General features: G+C 37.0%; 1 protein-coding gene across 1 annotated transcript in view; it reads right to left on the reverse strand.

Moving 5' to 3' along the window:
* Window positions 1–2,389: 2,389 nt before the first annotated feature.
* NSUN3 (NOP2/Sun RNA methyltransferase 3) overlaps window positions 2,390–12,595 on the reverse strand; it is a 50,425-nt gene continuing 40,219 nt past the window's right edge. Inside the window, exon 6 of the mRNA XM_082626198.1 lies at window positions 2,390–4,312. Coding sequence (XP_082482324.1) covers window positions 4,042–4,312 — 271 coding nt within the window. The 3' untranslated portion in view covers window positions 2,390–4,041. The remainder of the gene's footprint in view (window positions 4,313–12,595) is intronic.

Genomic DNA, 12,595 nt, shown 5'->3' on the forward strand with positions numbered 1-12,595 from the left:
AATGGGGGTAAGGTCTACCATTTTTCAAAGGTCATTAACACCTTGTTTGGATGACTAAATGAGCAAACCTCTCTATTACTTAGTAAGTATAAGCTAAAATAGGCCCAGTCCCTCTTTTCTCCTGTCACCATTGCTAATTCCTCCTAACTCTTCTCATTCTTATTAATATCTGCAGTTTTACTCTCACTTGTTTTTAAGAACCGGGAAGAAACTGGGTGCTACTGTCCTGTTTCTTATTTTTCAATAGGCTATACATTTTTAGACTGTTGATTCTGCTAGGTTATATAGTCATTTGTATGTAATGGGCTCTTCCACAGCAATATGCAGCAGAAAATTCCTTTTGATAAGCCATAGCAAGCTTAACTGAGTCATGACATATGCCGTCAAACAGCTTCCAATGAGGCAAACAGTACTCTTCCTAAGGTAGCATATGTTTCACCCAGTTTCAACATGACTATAGGGCCTCACATGACCAAAGAAATTACTTTCTTCATTTGTGAAAAGTTACAGAAGTGTATGGAGTTAATATTTGATTGAGCTAATTGAATTTTAAAGAGGTATATGTTCTAGCAGGCTTTCTTCCTCCTTAGATCTAGTGAAACCTATTTTTTAAAAATCTTAGCACTGAATTAACAAGTCATTTTTTTAAGTTTGTTCTTTCATTCTATAGTTTAACTACTCCCTAATGAGAATCCCAAATCAATTCTTTTTAAATTTTCATTTTATTTTAAATGTCATATAATAGGTAATATTAATAGAAATGACTGTCAAGATAGTATTTCTGATTCTCTCCCATTGACTTTGCAGCCTGAAGCCATTCCGAATTCTAACATTACTTTTAATGTTTTCAGGACAGATGCTGTTAGGGCTTTCAGCACAAGCAGTAGATAATCAGCAGACATTTAGTTAACTTGTGAAGCTTCATCTGAATATCCTTCAGTTACCCGGGGGATCTGGGTGATATTATAGCTCCAATGTCAGCCTGAAGAGTAACATCAGTAATGGGCATCATACTTACTTCCCTCCCCAATGCAGCAATAAGGCAAGGCAAAGAAGATTGTAAACCATTGATCTGAACTATATAAATGGGCTGAACATAAAATTGTGTTGTTATATTCATCCCCAAAGCAAAATTTACCTAACATATAATACAAGTAGTCCCATTCAATTGCATCAAACGACTTCTTGGCATCTAATAAAATTGTTGCTATTGGTTCCAGTTTTCTCTTTGTACTCCAGATGAGTTGCATTAGCCTATGCAGATCATCTGATACTTATCTCCACATATAAAGTCTTCTTGGATAAGGGCCTATTAGATTTGTGATTACTTTAGTCATGTAGCAAGTGTTCTGGTGTCTATTATTTTATGCCTAATATCCTTTTATCCTTGTATAAAAGAATATTTTTCATAATACTGTTAAGGGGGATAACATGCCATCTTCAGTATAAAGCCATATGGATATGCAATAGGATAAAGAACTGTAGGCTGCCTTGATTCTAAGCCACAGATAATGTTTGATGCTTTAAAAATTCAGTACAAACCATTTAAATGCATTACTTTTATTCATAGTCTATTTCTGAAACTAAGGGCTGTTCAGTGTGCTGATGGCAGAAAGAAGTTAATGTGTTGGTAAGCAACCTAAATTTTATAAAGCTATTTTGAAAGTAACTCAATGCCACAGAAAGTAGTATCAATTACGCCTTGCTTTTCAATTGACATTGCAAGGCTGCTCCAAATTCCTATTCTTCAGTTCAGCATCTTCAAAGAAAAGGAAGGCAGAGAATACCTCTATGGGAGATTTCTGGGTATCGCAATCACAAGAGGTACTTCTTTAAAACACAGTCTGAAATATTTCAAAATTGGATTTTTTCCCCAAGTATTAATTAACCCTTTCATGCCCTGAGAATAGAGAATTGGATACAAGGGGAAAGCTGAGCAATGGAGAATAAGGGTAAAGCCAGTTGATAATCTTGAGGGTTCCTATAACCTGTATCTTGTGAGACAGCATAGAGTAGTGAGAAGGACCTGGCCTTTGGAACCAGTTTTAATCTTGGTTCCATTCTTTACTTACCAGAGTAGCTTGGCAAGCTAGGAGCAGCACTAAACTTGGGTTTTCTCAGTCACAAAATGTGGTCATGATACTCAGTCCTGGAGCTGTTTTAAAGTTCAGAAAAGATAACACATATATATAAAGAACTTAATCAAATATTTAACACTCAATGAATGTCAGATGTTTCATTATAGTTATTGATAATAATAAAATGAGCTATATGTATATCTATATTTGCATTTTTCAGTAATCATAGAAAGGTCTAATCCAACAGCACATTGAGTATTCAGATTAGGCTTCATGGCATTATGCTGGGAAAATAATGACATTCAACAAAGTGCACTGTGAAAATTTACTTTGTGATTAATCTACACAGAATAAATGTACTTTTTAAACCTATAGCATCTGAAGACAGGATTTCAAACTGAAAAAACAAACCAATAAGCACACACTAAAAAAACACACACACATAATAAAAGTCCTTTCCGTTATTATTAATCTTCTGTATTAACTCGGTATATTTGATTGAGTCCAAGAGATCCAGCTTTTCTTCAAATATATTGGTTAGATATAAAGGAAACAAAACGGTTAATGCAATGAAGGTGTAGAAATAACATTCTTCCTAGGACTTCCCAGTTAAAGGAGCCCAGTTTTATATGCTTGCAAAAAAAAAAAAAAAAAAAAAAATAGTAAATGAGCCAAGAGTCTCTAGTTTAAATGTATAGAATGTAATAATTCAAAAGGATTCAGCTTCAGCAGAATTTTGTATTTCTATAGTCAGAGTTTTGTTTTTTTTTAAACTAATTTATAAGTAGATAGAATCTTTTGAAATATGCTACATAACTTTTCTTAATAGTTGGAAAAATATGTTTGGCCTCTGAGTAAAGCAATTTCTAGAGAAAACACATGATCAAAACCTGAGGCTAAAACCCTAAGTACATATACAGAAATGTACACAATATTCCCAGGATATGTATAAACAAGGAGAGCCACTTAGTAAATGGTATTGGGTTTTGGTAATAGTATAATCCACTCTCATTAGGCATCTCCCTTTTGTGCATTAGTATGTGACATCATAGTCTCAGATAACATTTCATAACGCAATGAAATAAAATGCCCCTCCAGATTGCAACTGTTAGATAATCAGATTCTGTAGTGTTCATTATGACTGCAATTATGTAGCAAAACTCTCCAAATATAGTTCAGTTATTGCGGTTATTAATCATTCTGGTTTTGTTTCAAGTACTTGCTTTATAGCCTGCTGGATAGACTCCATTATTCTACTAGCTGAATGTAGAAAGTCAAACATGTGCATGTGAATCTGCTGTTCTAATGGCCTTTCAACATAATTTACCCTTTCAATTTGTATTTGTGAATACAAAAAAAAAGTGGAGAAATAAAGCTGGTGTCAATAGAGTCACTGACCTTTGCAGTAAACAGAAGATAGTTCTTAACAAAAAACAGCTTGGCAAATAAGAAATCTATTTTCCTAGAACTAGAAATAGTGCTGCTTAAGAAGTTAAGTCTCAGAATAGCAATCAGTTCTTATAGAAAAGAGGGGAAAAAAACCTCGAAGAATCTATACATTTGATAAGGAAAAAAACGATAAGAGGGCCAGAAGATGTGCATTTTTAGAGGTTCAAAGCACCAACATTACAGATAGAAGGTATTTCTAAACATTTTATGCACAAAACCATATATTCTGATTAATTTAACTACAAAATGACAAGTAAAAGACAGATTTATTATAGGGAACAAACACCATCTGCAACATCTTAAATCATTACTGTAGATGTGTTTCTAGGAAAAAAATATACCTGAGAAGTTCTGAGATGCTAAAGTATTAACTAAATAGGATTCCAACAGACCCAGGGAAAGTGACTCCATTTTATTTAAATGTTAACACGTAGAGAGCCTACATGTTAAATAAATATAATAATACACTGATATGCTATCAATGTAATGGTTCACAAAATGCACATCACCAATTTCAAGGAGTCCATGATTTTTTCAATTTGGCTACATACATTGGGCCCCAGGCTTTGCCCTTATCTGGAATCACCAATAGCCCACATTCCTGGCCAGTGGGAGCAAATGTGAAGTCTTGGGAGCAAGTCCTTGCCATTTCCTTAATGTTCACAGGCATGATGTTACTGTAGGAGTTTAAAACTTCACTGATCACATCTTGATTTTCTGCCTTGGAAAGTGTGCATGTAGAGTACACAAGCAGCCCTCCAGGACGTAAGGCCTTAATTGCAGACCTGCATGTAATCAGGAAAATGCAAAAGATTGGTTACTACATTAAAAAGGAACTATGGGGGCTGAGGGCAAGTAAGCTTACAGACTTGAAATTAACCCTATTCTGACTCTGACTGTAATAACTTTGGGTGTTTTCTAGCCTTGCAACTATTTCTTTCTAATGTATCCTTGGATGACTGGGAAAATGATAATAAGACCAATCAACATGGGAAAGACAGAGAGTATGTTTGACTGGTTCATTGTTTTGTTCTTCTAAGGACAGGAGGATGGAGGCAGAGCATGGAATAATGGGTCTGTCTTTGAATATATTGAGTGGTACTAATGGGTAGGTGGGAAGGAGCATCTGAACTTCAGGAAAGGGGTTAGGGCTCAGTGATAGATGAAGTCATGTGAATAAACAGGATTTCCCAGGAAAAGAACAAGGAAAAAAAAAAAAAGTGGACTGAAGACAGAGAATGCCTATATGTAAAGAGAGCAGAACTTAGAAAAAATTTAGAAGGCTTCTCCAGATAAAAGTATAGCTTTAGGGAAAAGATGGGAAGACTTTTTTCCCCCAAGGGGAAGACTTGAACATATTTGTAGATGCAGATCCAGGAGAACAGTCCCAGGACTTCAGGCTGCAAATGGAGGAGTTAGCTTCAGAAAAGGTGGGATTCCAGCTCTTCATCTGAAACAACAAGGGAGCATGAACAGGGAACCGAGACGTTCTAAGGTAAATGAAAGTTTACGATAGACAGCCTTGATAATAAGTGTGGAGGGGGAAGCAAGGTCATCTACTGAGAGAGAAAACTAGAAAAGTTTTAGTCCTGCTGCTGTGGTGATAACCCCAGAGCAATTACTGATCAAGAACTTTTTTTTTTTTTTTAAAGGAATCATGTTCCAGAACCTCTACTGGATTTAAAAGTACAGTCAGCCCCATCTCAACCTATATTTAAACAACTAGAGCACCTCCCAATAACTAAGGTTTATAATGAAGATCCACATCATCAAGGCAAGTTCAAATTCTGTCTTCTATGTTCGATTATTAAAGTATTGAAAAATTCTAACTCAAGATGAGCAAACTGATGACGATTTTTTTCTCCTTTTTCTGTAGACATCCTTAAATATAATGTGTAATAAAAAATGTACTAACTCAAAACAATAAAGTAAAAAGGATAGAGAGAACCATTAACTAACAGTGAATTTCAACACATTACTGAAAGATGATATGCAGACAGACAAGTAATAGTGAATGAAGAGAGTAGAGACAGCACTATAGCCACAGAGGGCATAATTTGACCTGCAGAACTACAGAGGGGTTTGGGACCTGGAAAAGCCAGACGAAATGTGACAGGAGTAAAAAGTGAAAACAAAGATATTAATTCAAAGCATAGATGAGAAACCACAGATTTCAGACTCCCATATATGGCAAGTCAGGCAGCCAAGTAAAAAGTTGGAAGTTTTTTTTTTAACTGAAGTATAGCTGATTTACAATGTTGTGTTAATTTCTGCTGTAGAGCAAAGCAATTCAGTTATACAGTCTTTTCCATATTCTTTACCATTATGGTTTATCACAGGATATTAAATATTGTTCCTGTGCTATACAGTAGGACCTTGTTTATCCATTCTATGCATAATAGTTTGCATCTGCTACTCCCAAATTCCCAATCCATCCCTCCCTCACCTCACCTCCCCGCTGGCAACCATAAGTCCATTCTCTATGTCTGTGAGTCTGTTTCTGTTTCATAGATAAGTTCATTTGTGTTATATTTTAGGTTCCACATATAAGTGATATCATACGGTATTTGTCTTTCTCTTTCTGACTTACTTCACTTAGTATGATAATCTCCAGGTCCATCCATGTTGCTGAAAACGGATTATTTCATTCCTTTTTATGGCTGAGTAGTATTCCATTATATATATGTACCATATCTTCTTTATCCATTCATCTGTCGATGGACATTTAGGTTGTTTCCATGTCTTGGCTACTGTCAATAGTGCTGCTATGAACATAGGGGTGCACATATCTTTTTGAATTATAGTTTTCTCTGGATATATGCCCAGGAGTGGGATTGCTGGATTGTATGGCAACTCTACTCAATAGCTTTTTGAAGAACCTCCATACTGTTTTCCATAATGGTTGTACCAACTTACATTCCCACCAACAGTGTAGGAGGGTTCCCTTTTCTCCACACCCTCTCCAACTTTCTTATTTGTAGACTTTTTAATGATGGCCATTCTGACTGATGTGAGGTGCTACCTTGTTGCAGTTTTGATTTGCATTTCTCTAATAATTAGTGATGTTGAGCAACTTATCATGTTCCTGTTGGCCATCTGTATGTCTTCTTTGGAGAAAAGTCTATTTAGGTCTTCTGCCCATTTTTTGATTGGGTTGTTTGGTTTTTTTTTGTTGAGTTCTATGAACTGTTTGTATACTTTGGACATTAAGCCCTTGTCAGTCGCATTGTTTGCAAATGTTTTCTCCCATTCTGTAGGTTGTCTTTTAGTTTTGTTTATGGTTTCCTTTGCTTTGCAAAAGCTTGTAAGTTTGATTAGATCCCATTTGTTTATTTTTGCTTTTATTTCTATTGCCTTTGGAGACTGACCTAAGAAAACATCGGTACGATTTATGTCAAAGAACATTTTGCCTATGTTCTCTTCTAGGAGTTTCATGGTATCATTCTTACGTTTAAGTCTTTAAGCCCTTTTGAGTTTATTTTTGTTTAGGTGTGAGGGAGTGTTATAACTTCATTGATTTACATGCAGCTGTCCAACTTTCCCAACACCATTTGCTGAAGAGACTTTCTTCCAGTTGTATATTCTTGCCTACTTTGTCGAAGATTAATTGACCATAGGTGTGTGGGTTTATTTCTGGGCTCTCTATTCTGTTCCCTTGATCCACATGTCTGTTTTTGTGCCAGTACCATGCTGTTTTGATTACTATTGCTTTATAGTATTGTCTGAAGTCTTGGAGGGTTATGCCTCCTGCTTTGTTTTTGTTCCTCAGGATAGCTTTGGCAATTCTGGGTCTTTTATGGATCCATATAAGTTTTTGGATTACTTGTTCTAGTTCTGTGAAAAATGTCATGGGTAATTTGATAGGGATTGGATTTAAACTGTAGATTGCTATGGGTAGTATGGCCAATTTAACAATATTAATTCTTACAATCCAAGAGCATGGAATATCTTCCCATTTCTTTGAATCATCTTCAATTTCCTTTATAGTTTTATAGTTCTAATTATATAAGTGTTTTACCTCCTTGGTCAAGTTTATTCCTAAGTATTTTTTGGCGGGGGGTTGTGATATTAAAAGGTATTGTTTTTTTACATTCCCTTTCTGATATTTCATTGTTATTATAAAGAAATGCGGGGCTTCCCTGGTGGCACAGTGGTTGAGAGTCCGCCTGCCGATGCAGGGGACACGGGTTCGTGCCCCGGTCCGGGAAGATCCCACATGCCGTGGAGCGGCTGGGCCCATGAGCCATGGCCGCTGAGCCTGTGCGTCCAGAGCCTGTGCTCTGCAACGGGAGAGGCCACAACAGTGAGAGGCCCGCATACCGAAAAAAAAAAAAAAAAAAGAAATGCAACTGATTTATGTATGTTAAACTTGTATCCTGCTACCTTACTGATTTCGTTTATCAGTTCTAGGAGTTTCTGTGCAGAATCTTTAGGATTTTCTATATATAGTATCATGTTATCTGATATAATGACAATTTTACCTCTTCCCTAAAAGTTGGAAGCTTTTTAATCTAAGAAAGTTGAATAAACTATTTAGGGAGACCTAAGGCACCACCCCCCCAACCAAAGACCTCTACATTCAGCAAATCATAAAGTGACATCACCAGGCAAAAATTATCATCCCTAAAATAAACCTCCTAGTACTTTACTGTCCCATTATTAAATAAAAATGTACAGTGAAGGATTATTAAGGGTGAGAAATGCTTACGCAATATGTGAGATCAAAAGTAAAAGAAACAAACAAAAAATGGCCTACGAAGAAACAAAATTCAGGGAACAAAAGAGACATAACAAGACCTTATAAATGCAGAAAGATCAGCAAAAATACAGGACCTACAAAACAATAAGAGAATGTCATGAAACAGGACCAAGAAGAGGGCTCTTCGAAATGAAATACATGTTTATCAAAATAATATTTTATAGAAGTGTTTGGAAGTTAAGGTTGAAAAATCTTCCAAAAAAGCAGAACAATATATTGACTGAAAATGACACAGGGAAGATTAATCAAGCAGGTCCAAATTTCAGTTAACAGGAGTACTGGAAAGATAGTACAGAGAACTAGGGGAGGGGGACTTGAATTAGTGAAATAAGAATTTTCTAGAGATGAAAAGAAATTTTCAGATTAAAATAGCTCATCAAAAGGCTAGAATATCCATTATTATTTATTCAGCATCTATTACAAGCATTGTTCTAGATGTTGGGTATACACTGAAATAGAACAATAACGATAAAAAAAAAACCCTCAGTTTCATGAAGCTTACATTCTAGCTGGGGGAGAAAGACTACAAAAATAAGTAAGTCTGTCATGGACTGAACTGTGTTCCCCTCAAAATTCATATGTTGAAGCCCTAACCCCCAATACCTCAGAATGTGACTGTATTTGGAGATAACATCTTTAAAGAGGTAATTAAGTTATTAAAATGAGGTCATTAGGGTGGGCCCTAATCCAGTATGTCTGATGTCCTTATAAGAAGAGGAAATTTGGACACAATTACAGAGGGAAGATCAAGTGAAGACACAGGGCAAAGACAGCTATCCAAGCAGAGAGGCCTCAGAAGATCAACCCTGCAGACACCTTGATCTCAGACTTCTAGCTTTCAGCACTGTGAGAAATATCTGTTGTTTAAGCCATTCAGTCTGTGGTACTGTGTTATGGTAGTCCTAGCAAACTATACATATGCACATACATATATAAACACATACACACACATAATATATACACATACACACACATATATACGTATGCATGTGTGTATGTTTGCACGTGTGTTTTCCCCCACCAAGCAATCCTCCAATTTTCTGCAAACACTGACTGCATGTCCTACAATTTATTTCAATTCTGACACTAACCACCTGGTCCCACAAGACTGTCCTTCGAATGCCAACTGCAAGTCCAAGTCTTCGGCACTTCTGACACACTGGTTATAAAATGGGGTTCCCACAAACCCCTCCTTGGGTTAAATAATTTTCTAGAATGGCTCTCTTACTTACTATGTTACTGATTTATTATTACAAGATACAATGCAGTAACAGCCAGATGGAAGAGATGCACAGGGCAAAGTATGCCCTCTCCAGGCACACCACCCTCCCAACACCTCCTCTCCACCCTGAAAGCCCTGCAGATCTCTTCAGTGACATTTTTTTAGAGGCTTCATTAAATAGGTGTAATTGATTAAATCATTGGCCACTGGTGATTGAACTCCATCTCCAGCCCCTCTCCCATCCCTAAAGAGGGGGAGGGGTGGAGCTGAAAGTTCCAACACTCTAATTATACAGTCAGTTCCCCTGGCAACCAGTCCCCCATCCTTAGGGGGCTGCCCCAAAGTCACCTTATTAACATAAACTCAGGTATGGTTGAAAGGGCTTGTTATGAATAATAAAAGTTGCTCCTTTCACCAAAGCCAGATATTATAACAAAAGACGTTCCTATCACTCTTATCACTTCGGAAATTACAAGGGTTTTAGGAGCTCTGGCCTGGAACCAGGAACAAAGATGAAATATATATTCACAATATCACAGTTTGCTTATTTTTTAATTTAGTGATAGGTTCTATAAAGAAAATTAAATCAAGGTAAGAGGATTAGGAGTGCCTGGATGGTAACAGGGATTGCAGTTTTAAGTAGGATAATTAGAATAGGACGACACTTCAAGAAGTGACATCTGAACAAAGACCTGAGAAGAGAAGGTAAGGAAGTGGGCCATGTAGATATTTGAGGAAAGAGCATTCTGCACAAAAGGAGTAGCCAGTGCAAAGACCCTCAGACATGTTTGAGGAAGGAGGAGGCCAGTGTGGCTGTAGCACAGGGAAGAAAGTGGTGGTAGGATAAGATGAGATCAGGGAGTTAAGAGGAGAGGGTGCAGAGGGTCTGACACAACACTGTCAAAACTCCAACCTTATAGTGAATGAAAAGCATCCACATTTAGATGCATTATTGTTAAATTTTAGAACTTTGAGAACAAAGGAAAAATGCTAAATGCCTCCAGAGAGAAGAACTGGTTGCCTCTAAGGGTCCAGGAATCAGACTGGCATCTGTAGAGTAGAGTACTCCAAATCCTGGGAAAAAGGCAATTTAAAGTGGATGCTATGGGCTTCCCTGGTGGCGCAGTGGTTGAGAGTCCGCCTGCCGATGCAGGGGACACGGGTACGTGCCCCGGTCTGGGAAGATCCCACATGCCGCCGAGCGGCTAGGCCCGTGAGCCATGGCCGCTGAGCCTGCGCGTCCGGAGCCTGTGCTCCGCAACGGGAGAGGCCACAACAGTGAGAGAGGCCCGCGTACCGCAAAAAAAAAAAAAAAAAAAAAAAGTGGATGCTATTTACTGCCACACTGTCAAATAAATATATAGGAGGGAGACAGAAACTTTCAGATATCTGATGACTCAGAAATTTTATCTCTAGCAGAATGAGGAGGTAAATCAAGAAAGAATAGAACTGTGACAAGGAAAACAGTGAACGCCACATAGGAGAACAAATGAAGGGAGTGAAGCCCCAGAATGATAACTGCATGGGAGCCCTTAGAGGGTAACTACTCCAGATTAGAAGAAGAGGGAGACTCCAGGGAGAAGTGAGAAGGGAGAGAAGAGATGAAATGACTGAAAACTGAGAAAACCTTGAAGATTTGATACATGCGCCTGGGGTGGGTGTGTAGGGGGGAGAAGAAAAGAGAGAGAGAGAGACAGTCCGTTCCATCTAATCTGATTATAAGAAAATTTTCCTCTCAGCATCATTCTGATCACAACACTGAACCAACAGAGAAGGAAATTTAATTCTAATGTATTAGTCCATTCTGCAGTGAACAATAAAACAACATATGTTGATTATTGGTCCTCAATGTTCAGAATCATTCCATAAACTTATCTTGGTAATGTTTCAGAACAGATTATAAAATCTCAGAAAGAATACTGTCAACCTTGACAACATAAACATAAAGGTATAAGACACTGGGAAGTAGAGGGGAGAAATGTAAGATGGGGCGGGGATGTAAATATTGTTATACTACAAAAAGAGAAACCAAGAGCTATTTCTCTATTTCAAAAAAGAAAAAAAGAATAAAGCTCAAAGTGTGTTTAGAGAGACTTTCTACCACTAACAGAACAAGAAATGTAGATCTAAGTGTGAAGTACTATGTTTCCAAGCTGACTGAGGGAGAAACTGTAACAGGGTGAGAACACAGGTTGTAGAGTGCTGTGAAGAGGTAAGGGAGGTATAAGTGAGATAAGTCCAAGCAAAAAGTCAGGGCAGGCACACCTCGGAGATATGGCAGGTTTGGTTCCAGATCACAATAAGGCAAATAAAGTGAATCGCAATAAAGCGAGTCACAAATTTTTTGGTTTCCCAGTGCATAAAAAAGTTATGTTTACACTATACTGTAGTCTATTAAGTGTGCAATAATATTATATCTAAAAAAATGTACATACCTTAATTAAAAAACACTTTATTGCTGAGAAATGCTAACCATCATCTGAGCCTTCAGCAAGTTGTAATATTTTTGCAATAGTAACATCAAAGATCACTGATCACAGATCACCATAACAAATACAATAATAATGAAAAGTTTGAAATATTGTTAGAATTACCTAAAAATGACACAGAGACACAAAGTGAACAAAGGCTGTTGGAAAAATGGTGCCAACAGACTTGTTGGACGCATGGTTGTCACAAACCTTCAATTTGTAAAAACATAGTATCTGAGAAACACAATAAAACAAGGTGTGCCTGTAGTCAATGTCTAAAGTTGATAAATGAAGTAATAAAGGATAAACATATTATTTAGAGGTTTAGGAGTGACCTGAAGAATAAATAAAGTATAAATAATTGTAAGTGGTTGCTCTGAGGAGCAAAGCTAGGGGAAGATGGGGGAGTGGTAGGGGTAAATTACTTTTAACTAAAAACTCATTTATATTTTTAATATTTTACCCATGTCATGTATTTCTACAATAATACAAATTAAAGGGTAGTTATGACAGTGGTATAAATATTAGAAAATTTCCCATAGAGGTCAGTTGTTTTTCGTTCTTTTAATTTGACTATTAAGGGATTAACTCTCTAGAAAACTCATTCCCTGAGGTC

The sequence above is a fragment of the Mesoplodon mirus genome (genome assembly GCF_964341445.2).
Source record: "Mesoplodon mirus genome assembly, chromosome: 6".
Lineage (NCBI taxonomy): Eukaryota > Metazoa > Chordata > Mammalia > Artiodactyla > Ziphiidae > Mesoplodon > Mesoplodon mirus.